This window comes from Taeniopygia guttata, chromosome 12 (genome assembly GCF_048771995.1).
Source record: "Taeniopygia guttata chromosome 12, bTaeGut7.mat, whole genome shotgun sequence".
In the NCBI taxonomy this organism is placed as follows: domain Eukaryota; kingdom Metazoa; phylum Chordata; class Aves; order Passeriformes; family Estrildidae; genus Taeniopygia; species Taeniopygia guttata.
In genome coordinates, this window is record NC_133037.1 from 16,527,815 (window position 1) to 16,539,429 (window position 11,615).

An 11,615-nucleotide genomic window follows, 5' to 3' on the forward strand; every position below is an offset into this window, starting at 1 on the left:
TGACAGCCGCGCCGACCAATCGTGAGCCTCGCCTGGCGAGCCCAGACCAATGGCCTGGGGCGGCGTGCGGCGGGGCGGGGCCAGCGGCGGTGCGCGCGGAGCCGAGCGGCGCGGCCCGGCCCGGCCCCCGCGCCCCGGGCGCGGCCCCCGGCGGCCGCTCCGCCCGCGCCCCGGGGCACCGGACGCCGCGGCGGCAGCGCGCAGTAAGTGCCGGCCCGGCCGCCCGGCGCGGGGGGCGCTTCCAGGGAGGGCCGGGGTGGGCCGGGCCGGGCCGCGCTGCGGGGGTGTCCGGCTGCGCCGTCCCGTCCCTCCCGCGGGCACTGCGCGGCTGCCGCGGCCTCTCGGGGTCCGGTCCGCCCGGGGCGGAGCGGCGGCAGGGGGGAGCCGGCTGTGAGCCCGCGGCTGAGCCCGCGGCTGAGCCGGCGGCGGGAAGGGCCCCGTAACCCGTTATCCGCCGGGAAACTTCTCCTCGGGATGGGCAAGGAGGGACTGCCCGCAGGGATGGAGTCCCGGGAGCGGTGGAATGGCTCTGCGCGCACCGGGACCGGGCGGTCGCTGCTATTGCAGGGTGTGTCAGAGCGGGTCAGAGGAGCGGGGACATTGCTGCGGAGGGTCCCCGCGCCTGGGCCGGGCTGGGATGGGACCGTGCCCTTCTCGGACAGCGGGAGGGCGACAGCCGGGCAGCTCCGGGACAGCGGGCGCATACGGTCGGGGCTTCCCCGCTGCGCTGGAGCCTGGTCAGCTCTGGAAAAGAGGTGGGGAAGCCAAAAGTTCACCCACTGGGAAGCCACATCCCGTTGCCAGCAGCAGCACAGTGCCGCTTGCATTGCTGAGTTACTACTGATACTTCGTCTTGGCAAAGTAATTAAGAAACTATGCTTGTTATTATTCTTCATCCAGAGACCCTCTGACCCATCTTCATCCCTGTGACACAAATCTCTGTTCTGTCCCACCCAAAATGAAAGAGCAGCACAGAGATTAAAATCCATACTTCAGAAAAGGCTCAAGGTGGGGCCCAAAGCAGTTTTCTGCATCTCAGAAGTCAGCAGCACCTATCAGACATCAGTTTGGAAATGCTGGCCTGGGAGAGAAACAATCGTGTCCTCCTTATTTGCAGAGGCAGCAGAGCCCAGCACAGAGCACTCCTGGCTGTGCGAGGAGCTCTCTTGGTGCAGGCAGTGGAACAATGCCAGCTGGCAGCAGCTGAGGATCTGGTTCCTCTTCTGTTCTATTTGTGCACGGACTGTGCTGGAACCTGCCAGTGATAGGTAGTAGCTGTCCCTGGCCTACAGCTGCCATCAGAGGCTTGGAGTGTGCCCGGCCTGCAGATCAAGCTTCCAGCGCCAGGATGACAACTGGGAAAGGAAGGTGGTAGGGAAAGATGATCCCCCACCAGCTCTGCCATGTAAGGTGTGGGCCCTGGGCTGTCCTTGCACTCAGCCTCCCTGTCTGAACCTGGGAGTGGTTATCTAAGCCAGGTCAGAAACCTTTGACACAGGACTGCTTTTAGAGCTAGGTCCGTGGGCATGGGAATCCTTCAGCATGAATAGGATACCAGGAGCAAGAAAAAGAGCACTTATTCTCCCTCGACCAGATTTTCAGCTGGCTTATTTCAACCCAGTCTTTTTTGGTTTTTCAGAACTGACACCACATTCAGCTGAAGGCCTAATCCATTTTGTTTCCAAAATTTAGGAGCTGTTCAAGACCTAGAGCCATACTCTGCAAAGCCTTTGGGCCTGCTTCATTCCTTTTACTTAGGCTCTTTTTCCACTTTTTATTTCCTTGGTAGTGGCTTTTTAAAAATGGGTATTATTATTATGGAAAGTTTCCCTGAATAGCACAAATTGATGGATTCTGCCTGAGCAGCTGCTCGATCTGCTTAATAATTCCTTCCCTTTCCCTGCTGGGCTGTCACTGCTGCTGCTGCTGCTGTTGTGGCACTGATTTCAAGTTTGCCATCTTTGTGCCCAAGTGTGCACTGCACCTGAGCTCTGCTGTGGTCAGGAATGGCTGGAGAAGTCCAGGTGCCCCGTGGTTTGAGCAGAGTGCAGGGCTTAATGGTCACTGAAGGGCACAGTCCCCTTCAGCTGCAATGACTTGTGACCCAGCACAATGTTAGGAGGGATCAGACCAGAACTGTTACTATTCACATTTCTCTGGAAACTCCAGGGAGTTTGACAGTTTCTCCCAGGCACTTCAGAATTCCCCTTTGTTTTGGGAACAAAGTTTTTCCAGGGGACTGAGACAGACCCTGCATGAGCAGCAAAGCATTTACCTGCTTAGGGAGCTGCAGGACAAGTGGAGGTGACTACTCCAGCTGCTGATGGCCACAGCACAGCCTGGTGCTGCTTGCCTGGGGTGGCTTCCCTGCTCCAGTTGTTAGTGGCAGATGTTGATCACGCTGCTTCCTGCAGTTGTGGACAGCAGTAAGGCACCACAGTGTGGGAACTGCACAGTAACCTTGCCTGCAATGGAGCAGAGTGGAGCAGAACAATGGCTTGTTTCTCTTTGCAGGCACATCTTTTTCTATTCAGAGCTCACTAACCCCTCTGTCCCAGCTGCATTCCAGCCCAGAGATGTAATGTCTGCTAAATTGCAGGGAAATTACCAGAAAACTGCTACAGAACTTCTCAGGTCAGCTCAGCTCCAGAGGTAGCTGTTTTCAGGGAAGCAACTGATGCTCTAAAGTTAAAAGTTTGTTTATAAAAGCACACACAAAGTGTGCAAATACTTCCCATAGGCTCATCCCATAGTGTTTTGCAACTCTTGATCATTTGCACAGTAGAAATATGAAGCAATTAAAGCCTTTCATGTTTTCATCATGAACAGATCTGTCAAATTTCACAACTCCAATCCAAAATTGGACTAATTTTAAAATTAATATTGATAATTGCCTGTGCATGACTAAGCTTGAGTGGGTGCTTTTATGAGGGATTGAGAAATACTCGGTGTCTTTAGATGGAGGACTGATGTAACCCACCCTTTCCAGAGCACATAGGGTGAGCAGCACTGGGACAAGGGATAGTGCAGGGACTCACCACAACAGGGAACTCCTGCTTTGTTTTCAATAAAAAGCATCCTGGGCTATGGATGCCTCAGAGCTGAGTGTCATTTCATTGGGTATGTTCCCACTGATAAGGGATCAATACAACTTTTCAAAAATTAAAAGAAAGAGACAGAAGCAGGAAAATTCTCTATCCTGGGGCAGATAGAGACCACCTGGTTCAGCCTGGGGCACACCAGAGGCAAGAGTTCTGAGGTTGTCTCCACACAGATCTCCAAGGGACTGCAAGGAGGCAGAGCTGGAGCAGTGATGGGAGAGTTACCACCAACTCCAGGTGAATCAGGCATGACTTTGGGGGCTCTCAGAAAGCTCGAAAAACATTTTTGTTATTTAGAGCAGACATTCAAAAACTGTGCTGGTGAATTGGGGAACTGTGGGAAAGGTTGTGCCTGTCTCCAAGAGCTCTGCACTACTCACTTGTTCTCATTCTGTCTTAGGCTGAGTCCAGTGTGGTTCCTAGCCTGAAGAAAACCCATCAGTGGTGATGCTGCAGGAGAGGTCTCACGTGGGGCCCTCGATTGGAAGGGCAGCTCTGCACTTCTGTAGCTGATGGGAGAGGACAACAGCTTGGTAACAGGAGCTACCAAGTGCTGGCAGGATGAGTTACAGCTCACCCTCTGTGCATGACTTGCATCACAGCACCCCCACCACGGCCAAGCCAGACCCAGGGACAGCTCTGGATGTGACTGTACCACAAACAGCCACCTTAAGCCCTGAAACTACCAGTTTCAACAGCACCAAAATCCCAGATATGGCCAGCACTGGACCTGGCATGAACACCATGCTGCTTTCCTTTGGGATCATTACTGTGATTGGGTTGGTTGTAGCAATGGTAAGAGAGCCCAGCTAAACATTTCTGTCTCTTGAGGGTGGAGGGTGGCTAGATGTTCTAGGACTGATTTGCACTGAATAATTTATTTGCATTCTATTAAAGTCTCACCCAAAACTGCTGGGAACTGATAGTTCCTGCGATTCCTTTCTTTTTAAGGCTTTTATCAAGTGCTTCAGTATTTTTGCAGTCTCCCTGAGGTCTGGTCCAAATGGGATGCTCAGCAGGCCTAGGAGCAGCCATATGTAGTATCAGTATTTGTTTTTAGTAGCAATAGTAAGTTCAGTTAAAAGGAAAAAAAGCAGATTCTGTTCTGACTTGTTACCTGGAACAGCTGCATTGATTTAAACCTTCTTTTGGGCCCCAAAAGAAAGTTCATCCATATTAACTTTTCAAGCAGACTGTTGAAACCATGTTAGTCCCTGCTGTGGACATGGGGTAATTCTTTTTGAATTAAAGTGGCCTGAATCCATCTTAGCAAGTCTCACCCTGGACTGCATTTCCAAGGTTCTGCATGCTGGGTATCAGTCCTTGAGGGTTTGGTGTGTCACTAACCTTGCCATTAATGAATGCTATGGGCAGAAGCTTTGAGAAACCCTAGCTCTGGGCTCACCACAGGCAGTGCAAAGGCTGCAGCTCTCCTTTTATGTAACCAGATCATTTCCCTGCCAACAGAGAACAGAAGGTAGCAGCAAGCTCCCATTCCTTGTACGAGGAAGGGCTTCACTAATACAGCCATCAGAGGAGTCTACTGCAAAATTTCATTGCAGGCCTCAGGAGGAATTTTTCCAAAAGCCCCTAAGAAAACCTGGAAATGGTCAAAAGTTCCCAAGAGCAGCATCCAGCGTTCGTAGTTCTCAGAACAAGGCTGTGGAGGCCCAAAGCCTCTCTTTCTTCCCTGCACAGGCTGACAGAGGCAAGTCCCTGAGCATGCCCTCCCTCTTTGCTTCTTCCCTTTGTACTGGGGAGGGGGTAGCAGCACTTCTGTGCTGAAGGAAATCTACATGTGAAAATCACAAAGGGAAGCTTTTTCATCCACTCTTAAATTGCGACATATGTCCTGCAGCCACAGAAATGTGCTGAGCTATATCTGATAATCCACCTAATACTCTTACCCCTACTAACACACCTAATAACAGGCCACTGAGCACTTAGTGTCAGACATGATGTGCTGCCAAGCTCACAGTGATGCATATGAAGTGTCATTTTCATTGTCACCTCTCCCTTCCCCCACTTTGGTGCACAGTGACACCTTCTCTACCTCTTTCCTGTGTGCCCAAAATTTCTCAGCTATTCCCCATCCTACTGGTACTGCTGTAATGCTTCTTTTTCTCCTTCAGGTTCTGTATATCAGGAAGAAGAAGAGGTAAGTAAGATCTGTTATTGGCTGAAGGGAACTCAGTGCTTCAAAATGCAGAGTGAGCTCAGGAGGAGACAGGGAGATGGGGAGAGTGTGAGCCATGGCTGTGTGAGAACACTGTGTGACTGAGGCTGGCACACTATACTCCTGGGACTGGGCATCCCTCTGACACCAGAGTGTCAAAGACTCCTCCACAGCTTTGGAAGGAGAATTAGGCTGAGCAGGAGGGGGTCAGGAACTCATCACACTTCACCTATGAGATGCATCAAAACAGAGGGGAGGGCTATGGGTGCATAAAGAAGCTGGGAACTCCATCATGAAAGGTGCAGATCTCAGGTTTCAGCCATTCTCAGATTCCTGTTTTCTAGCAGCCCAGGCAGTGACAGCAACTGGCAGCAGCACAGTGCAGAGATGCAGCTTCAGCCCAGGAGTTAATGTCTTAATTTCCTTGCTAAGCTCCTGGCTGAAAATAGAGAGGACAGCAGCAAGCAGGGAGAATCATGTCTTGGTTCTTCCATCTCACAGCAGGGACTCTGGTCAAGATCCATAAGCTGTGGTACCTCCTCCCTTCCTCACTCCTTGGGGCAGATCTGGCCAGGCCACACACTTCCAGAAAGTGCTGTAATATTTCCAAAGCCCAGGTCTGGCTGCTGCAGGAGCAGCCAATGCTTGGCCTGTGAAAGTAGCACTGCTGGAGATAATGGTTGTGCTGGTAAGCCCATAGAGAAGCAGAGGAAGATTGTGTCATCCTAACACTTGCCAAAATAGATACTTGTGGTGACACTGCCAGTAACTGCTTGTGTGTTTCCTTCTACTCCAAAACTCAGCTATAGCCAAAGGCAGGACTCAAGTGTTCTCCCAGGAGCCACCCCCTCCATCATCCAGCTCTGAAGTGACCCTTTGAGTAATAATTCATAGCTCTGTCTCTTGGAGCAGTGATACAAGAGTAGGAACAGTGTCCACAGGCATCAGCTCCCTGTGAGAATCTCTCTTTCCTATTTTCTATTTATTGTTTATTATTTTCTGTTTAATTTTATGTACTTCAGCCCCAGAGTTAAAGTACTCTTAGGCCACTGGAGTTTGAAGTGAACTGCTGCTGGCAGACTGTGACATGGCAGGACAGGCTGGTGTGGGCAGAGGGACGGGGGAGAAATCACAACATGCCAAGCCAGTATGTTCCAGTGTTTCTTTTGTCCCTCCACATAAAGCCTAATCTTTTAAGGTCTGCAAGAACTTAAATCCTGATTCCTCTGTGTGTAAATGCCTGCCAACATAGATTAGTGATGGCAATTAATCCCTGTAACTGCACTCTGGGTGTCTTCCACTACTGCCAGCTGTGTGTAGTAGGTTCTTAGCCTCATCCAGCAAGAGCCACAGGAGCAGAATCCCTGTGCAGCAGGAGAAGCAGCCTGCAGATAGCCTCAGCAGTGGGGTGGGGAAGCAGCCTGAGCCCTGTCCTTTTCAGCCAACCCTCTCCCTCCCCTCCCTCGGGCAGGTTGGAGAAGCTACGGCACCAGCTGATGCCCATGTACAACTTCGATCCCACCGAGGAACAGGACGAGCTGGAGCAGGAGCTGCTGGAGCACGGCCGAGATGCAGCATCTTCCCAGGCATCACAGAGCAAGGTAGGCAGCCACCACCAGGAGGGCCACTGCAGCCACTGCTACGTGCACTGCTGTCCTACAGGGCCAAGGAGATCTCGTAGGGCTGCAGGGTAGGGAAGCCACATTAGACCTCAGGAGGACTTCCCCATCTCTGCCAGCCCTGGAGGTAGGGACTTGAGCATTTTGGAGTGCTTAGGGTGCACTGAGGAATCAGGCAGGTCTTTGACAGGAGGCTCTCTCATGTCCAGTGTAATAAGAGGTAGGAGAAATTGGAAAGAAGGGCTTCTCACCACTGTTTGGGTCCAGCTTTACAGTGTTGTCTGTTCCCTTTGTCACCACTACCACACAAAAAGCCTTTTCTAAAAGAGCCAACAGGATTGGTTGGGACAGGTGTCCCTTACCCAGTGACGCAGCCTGACCTTGGAGCAGACATACCTTTCCTTTCATGCATTCCTTCCCAGATACTCTGTGTTGCCCTTGTCATCCCCTGCTTTTCCCATCCAGGAGCAGGAGTTCTCCCAAACAGTTCTCAGTTTCCACACACTTTATAGCTTCAGAAAATCTGTAGCAAGCTTGGTGTGGGCAGAAAAAGGAAGAGGAAGTAATAAATACAACTGTAATTATAAAATACTTACCTTGAGACACTTACCTGCTAAAGACCTCAAAGGAGATGTGTTAGAATATGAAAGATGACCAACATGAAATGTACAAGTTTGGAAAGCAGGAAATGTGGTGTATAAAAGCAAAGGATCTTGTTCTCCAAGTAGCACATACTAGGACAACATCAGATCCCTCTATTAATCCACACAGGGGGCTTACCTGGGGGTAAGTCCAGGTAAGGAGGGGAAATTGTAAGGTCAGAGTTAACCTCAGCCCAGTAAAACCAGAATCACCCTCTCCAGGGACAGACTGTCCAGCAGCATACCTCAGATCTTGCTAATGCTTGCGAAGTTCAAGAGTTTAAAGATTCAATGTAAAAAGAGAAGGATAGTCTAAAACAACAGCTCAAGTTCAGGCAAAGGCACATTTCCAGGCCTTCTTGATATCTCAAGCCTTTTCATGCTGCCTTGTATATATAAATAGTGAGACCCAGTAATCCAATTATGTGGGGATTTTAAACTGGCATGGATGTGCTGACTTACTCTTCAGCCTGTTGTATTTTCCTGCCACAGCCTTGTTAAGGCCTTGTTAGCCAGGCAGCCCCCCTGGAAGGGGGGAATGCCCTTCCAAGGTGCAGCCCAGCAGCCGTGCTGGCTCTCAGCCCTCCTGCTGCCCTGCAGGTGCTGCTGCCGAGCCAGGGAGCCCTGCAGAGACCCAGCCGCCTCGTGTTCACTGACGTGGCCAACGCCATCAATGCATGACCGGGACCTGCCCTGCTCCGGGATCCTGCTGAGAACAAGGAGGATGAAGCCAACAAAGCAGTGACTTCCCTCAAGCATGGCTGATCCACTGAGCCCAGCTGGTCACCTGTTGGTTTGTGTCACACATGGGCATAGGAAGCACCATCACTCTGGGAAACAAACCCTCTGTAAGGGCAGTGGTGATTTTCTGGTGTGTGTGTTAGCACTAAAAGCTCCTGAGCTCCAGTTTGTGAGCTGGCACTGCCTGACACCACCTGCCAAGCTTTGTGCTTAGGAACAGTGCCTGCTTTGTGTAGATTAACCTGTCAGAGCACAGAGCTGTGCTCTCTGGCTCAGGGAAGGAGAGAGGTGCACATTTCAGAGAACTTCTTCCCTGGCTTTGTGTGCTCAGGCCCCAAGGAAAGTGATGGATGAGCCTCTCTGTGCAGTGATCACAGCTCTGGCCAGTCCCAGGTGGGGACTGGTGGCAAAGCCTCTTTGAGCCAGGAAAGCTGCCTGCCCCAGCTGAGGGGTGACCTGGGGCACAGCAGGGAGAACACAACCATGGGATTATCCCCTCCGAGGCCTGTGGCTGCTGGTAAATGTGCACCAGGGTGGTGTTGAAGCATGGGGAATTCACTGGCTTGAAAAAGTGAAATGGTGAAGATTTGGCTGACAGCATCTTAATCTGAGGAAGTGGCTGAATATCCCAAATTAGAGCTACTGTATAGACAGAGGGGATTGCACACAGCTAGAGCCAGGGACTATCACTATCTGGGTAGGAATGAGAGTGCTTGGACTGCAAAGAGGAGTTGAGCAGAACTAGGGTTCCAATACCATTTATCCCTTCCTGCTTTGGCTCAGGGAAGTTTCTACAGTGCAGAGCGTTATCCAGGAAAAAAAGATTAAGCCTTGAAATACTTTTTTTCAAAAAAAGAAAAACATGAATCGGCTCAACAACAGCCCAGTGTCTGTCCCAAGAGATGACTAACAGCTGGTTTGTACTTCCTTACCTGCTAGGACCTGCAGTCAGAACCTTCTCTTCTTCCTGCTGAAGGGAACACAGAGCTTTGCCTCTGCTCGAGTTACCTGCTAGGAACAGGTAGGTGGGACTAGACAGGTAAGCCAGGGGTTTCCCCGTAGCCCTGAAGCATCTCTGCCTGTGCATCCTTCAGGGCTGCAGGAGGAAGAGAGTGCCAAGGGGTCTCTGGCCACCTTGGCATGTGGCAGTGCAGTGTCGGGGTCTGTTGGCTGAAAGCCTTTTGGTGGGCACTGGCCCCAAGTGCTGCAGACCAGCACAGCAGCCAGGGAGCAGCATCAGTGCCCAGCCATGCCCTGATTACCTCATGAACTTTGTGTGGTTACAGGCATTTGTCAATCAGATTTTATTCTATCTACAGTTAAAAGGCAATTGGGACAAGCCAAAATTTGAATGCAGATTTAGAGGTTTATGCAAGAAGTTGTTTCAGAGTGGCAATTCAGATATCATGTGCTTTGCTGCAAGTTTGGACCTGCCAGTTAGTTTTCGTTCTCCCAAATATTTTCTTCCCCTCTGTGATTGTTTTTCTCATATTCATTAAATGCAGACTCTTTCCTGGGCCTGTGCCCCTGACCCCTGCTGGGCACAGCCCCTTAATAGCCTTCCCTCTTCCAGCTTCCCTCAGGGCAGCTTTGCAGGGCTAAGTTGCTTGAGTTTTTCAGTATCCAGCTGTCTTTAGAACTAGGGATTTCTGGGAGTATATTAGGGGTTGGAGTGTGAAAAACAGCCCAGTCCTCATTGCCAGGAGATGTGGCAGGAGGCACTCCCAGGCTGCTGCTGTTTGCCCCCAGGGATGCTGCTGGAAGGAAGGTGCATGGGTACAAATACTCAGTGTAATGCAGATTAGGTCATTAGAATTTGGGAATGTCTGTGGGCATTCCCAGCAATCAGCTGAGAGACAAATACCTCCCAAAACACACACACAGACTTCCCAGCTCCTGCAAGTGCTCATTGAGAGCTGCAACACATCTGATTTCTTCCTCCTCTGCCTACCCCCTTTCCAGGCTCTGTAGCAGCACAGGGATGCAGTAGGGATGTCCAGCTGTCTTAAATTGCAGCATTTTCCCCAGAACTCTTGGAATTGGAATTTCAATGGTTGTTGTAATCTCAACAAAAGGCAAGTGTGAGCTGGGCCATTCCTCAGCCCAGTGTGTGCCCTTCTTCCAGCTCTGTGTGCTGCAGTGCAACAACAACACACCAACAACAAACACACCAACACAGGAATTCTCTTGAACCATTCTCCCTGTGATGGTAGGCTTTGTCCTGTGATGACTGCCCTTAGAGTAAAGAAGTATAAGATAATAAGACTAAAAGAATATTATGGGTAATTGCTGGGCTCATATTCTTTTAGTTCCCTAGCGCCTCCTCTCACAGTTCTTGGATGTATAATTTAGCAGAAGCATTATGATGTAATTTAATTCAAGTGTTTCTGTGTTTTAAAGCATTGAAATATAATTAAACTATTTACATGAAAGTTTAGTGTGATTGTCTTTTTCCTCTGTCATTTGCAATTTCCCACAGAAATTGCTGGAATGTTACCCCAGTATCTGCTGGTAATTTGCGTGCAGTAAATTCTCCTGCTCTTTAAGAAACTGAACTAAATGTGAAAAACTTGGAAGGGGAAGCTCTGTGGGGGTCAAAGTTTAGTGTTATACAGCACAGAAACTCAGATCCCTTCAGAAAGGCTTGTTGAAGAAGTCAGGAGGGAAGGGGCTTCCAGCTGCCAGTCCTGGGCATCCAGAGTACAAAAAGAAATCCCAACTTACCCTTAAGCTGAATTCCTGTACAAACCAGGCGTTCATCAGCTCACCTGCAGCTCTGATTTTTTGTTCTCATTGAGGGGAACAGAACATGACATTGTCAATATATTTCAGATTTGCTCCTGACTCATCTGGCCCACAGCCCCAAAACTTGGGACTAGTTAGGAAGCTGTCAGATGAGCTCAAGAGGCAGTGCAGAGGCAGAGAATTAATTGTATTTAAAGCTAAATAGTTGTATAGCCCACGGAACAATGTGGGGGAGAAAAAGACTAGACTGTGGAGACTTCTGGATGCACATGTGAAGCAGAACTGGCTTGTGTTCAATCAAGCCTCCAAGACACACAAAAGGATGGAATTAGGCAGCCACATTTGGGCTTAGGAGACAGACTGATTTTCTCCATGTGTGATTCCTCATGCTTATTATTTCTTGTTTTCACATCAATCTGGGGCCTCTCCTGATCAAATTTTTGTTTATAATCTCCAAAAGTCCAGGTCAAGAGACACTCACCATATCCAGCCATGTGTGTGCAGACAGTTCTGCACAAGGAGGAGGCAGAGCAGAAGCCTGAGGGGCATTTGTTTAAGACCTTTATTTAACAAACTTCAAGGCTAATTTGCA

At 50.1% G+C, this 11,615-nt stretch overlaps 1 protein-coding gene across 1 annotated transcript; it reads left to right on the forward strand.

Moving 5' to 3' along the window:
• Nucleotides 1–106: 106 nt before the first annotated feature.
• Nucleotides 107–10,710, forward strand: C12H3orf18 (chromosome 12 C3orf18 homolog). The gene is made up of 5 exons (XM_030283461.4): nt 107–203; nt 3,502–3,896; nt 5,234–5,259; nt 6,749–6,878; nt 8,138–10,710. The coding sequence occupies exons 2-5, from the start codon at nt 3,663–3,665 to the stop codon at nt 8,216–8,218; spliced, it is 471 nt and encodes a 156-aa protein (XP_030139321.1). The 5' UTR covers nt 107–203; nt 3,502–3,662; the 3' UTR covers nt 8,219–10,710.
• Nucleotides 10,711–11,615: the final 905 nt, after the last annotated feature.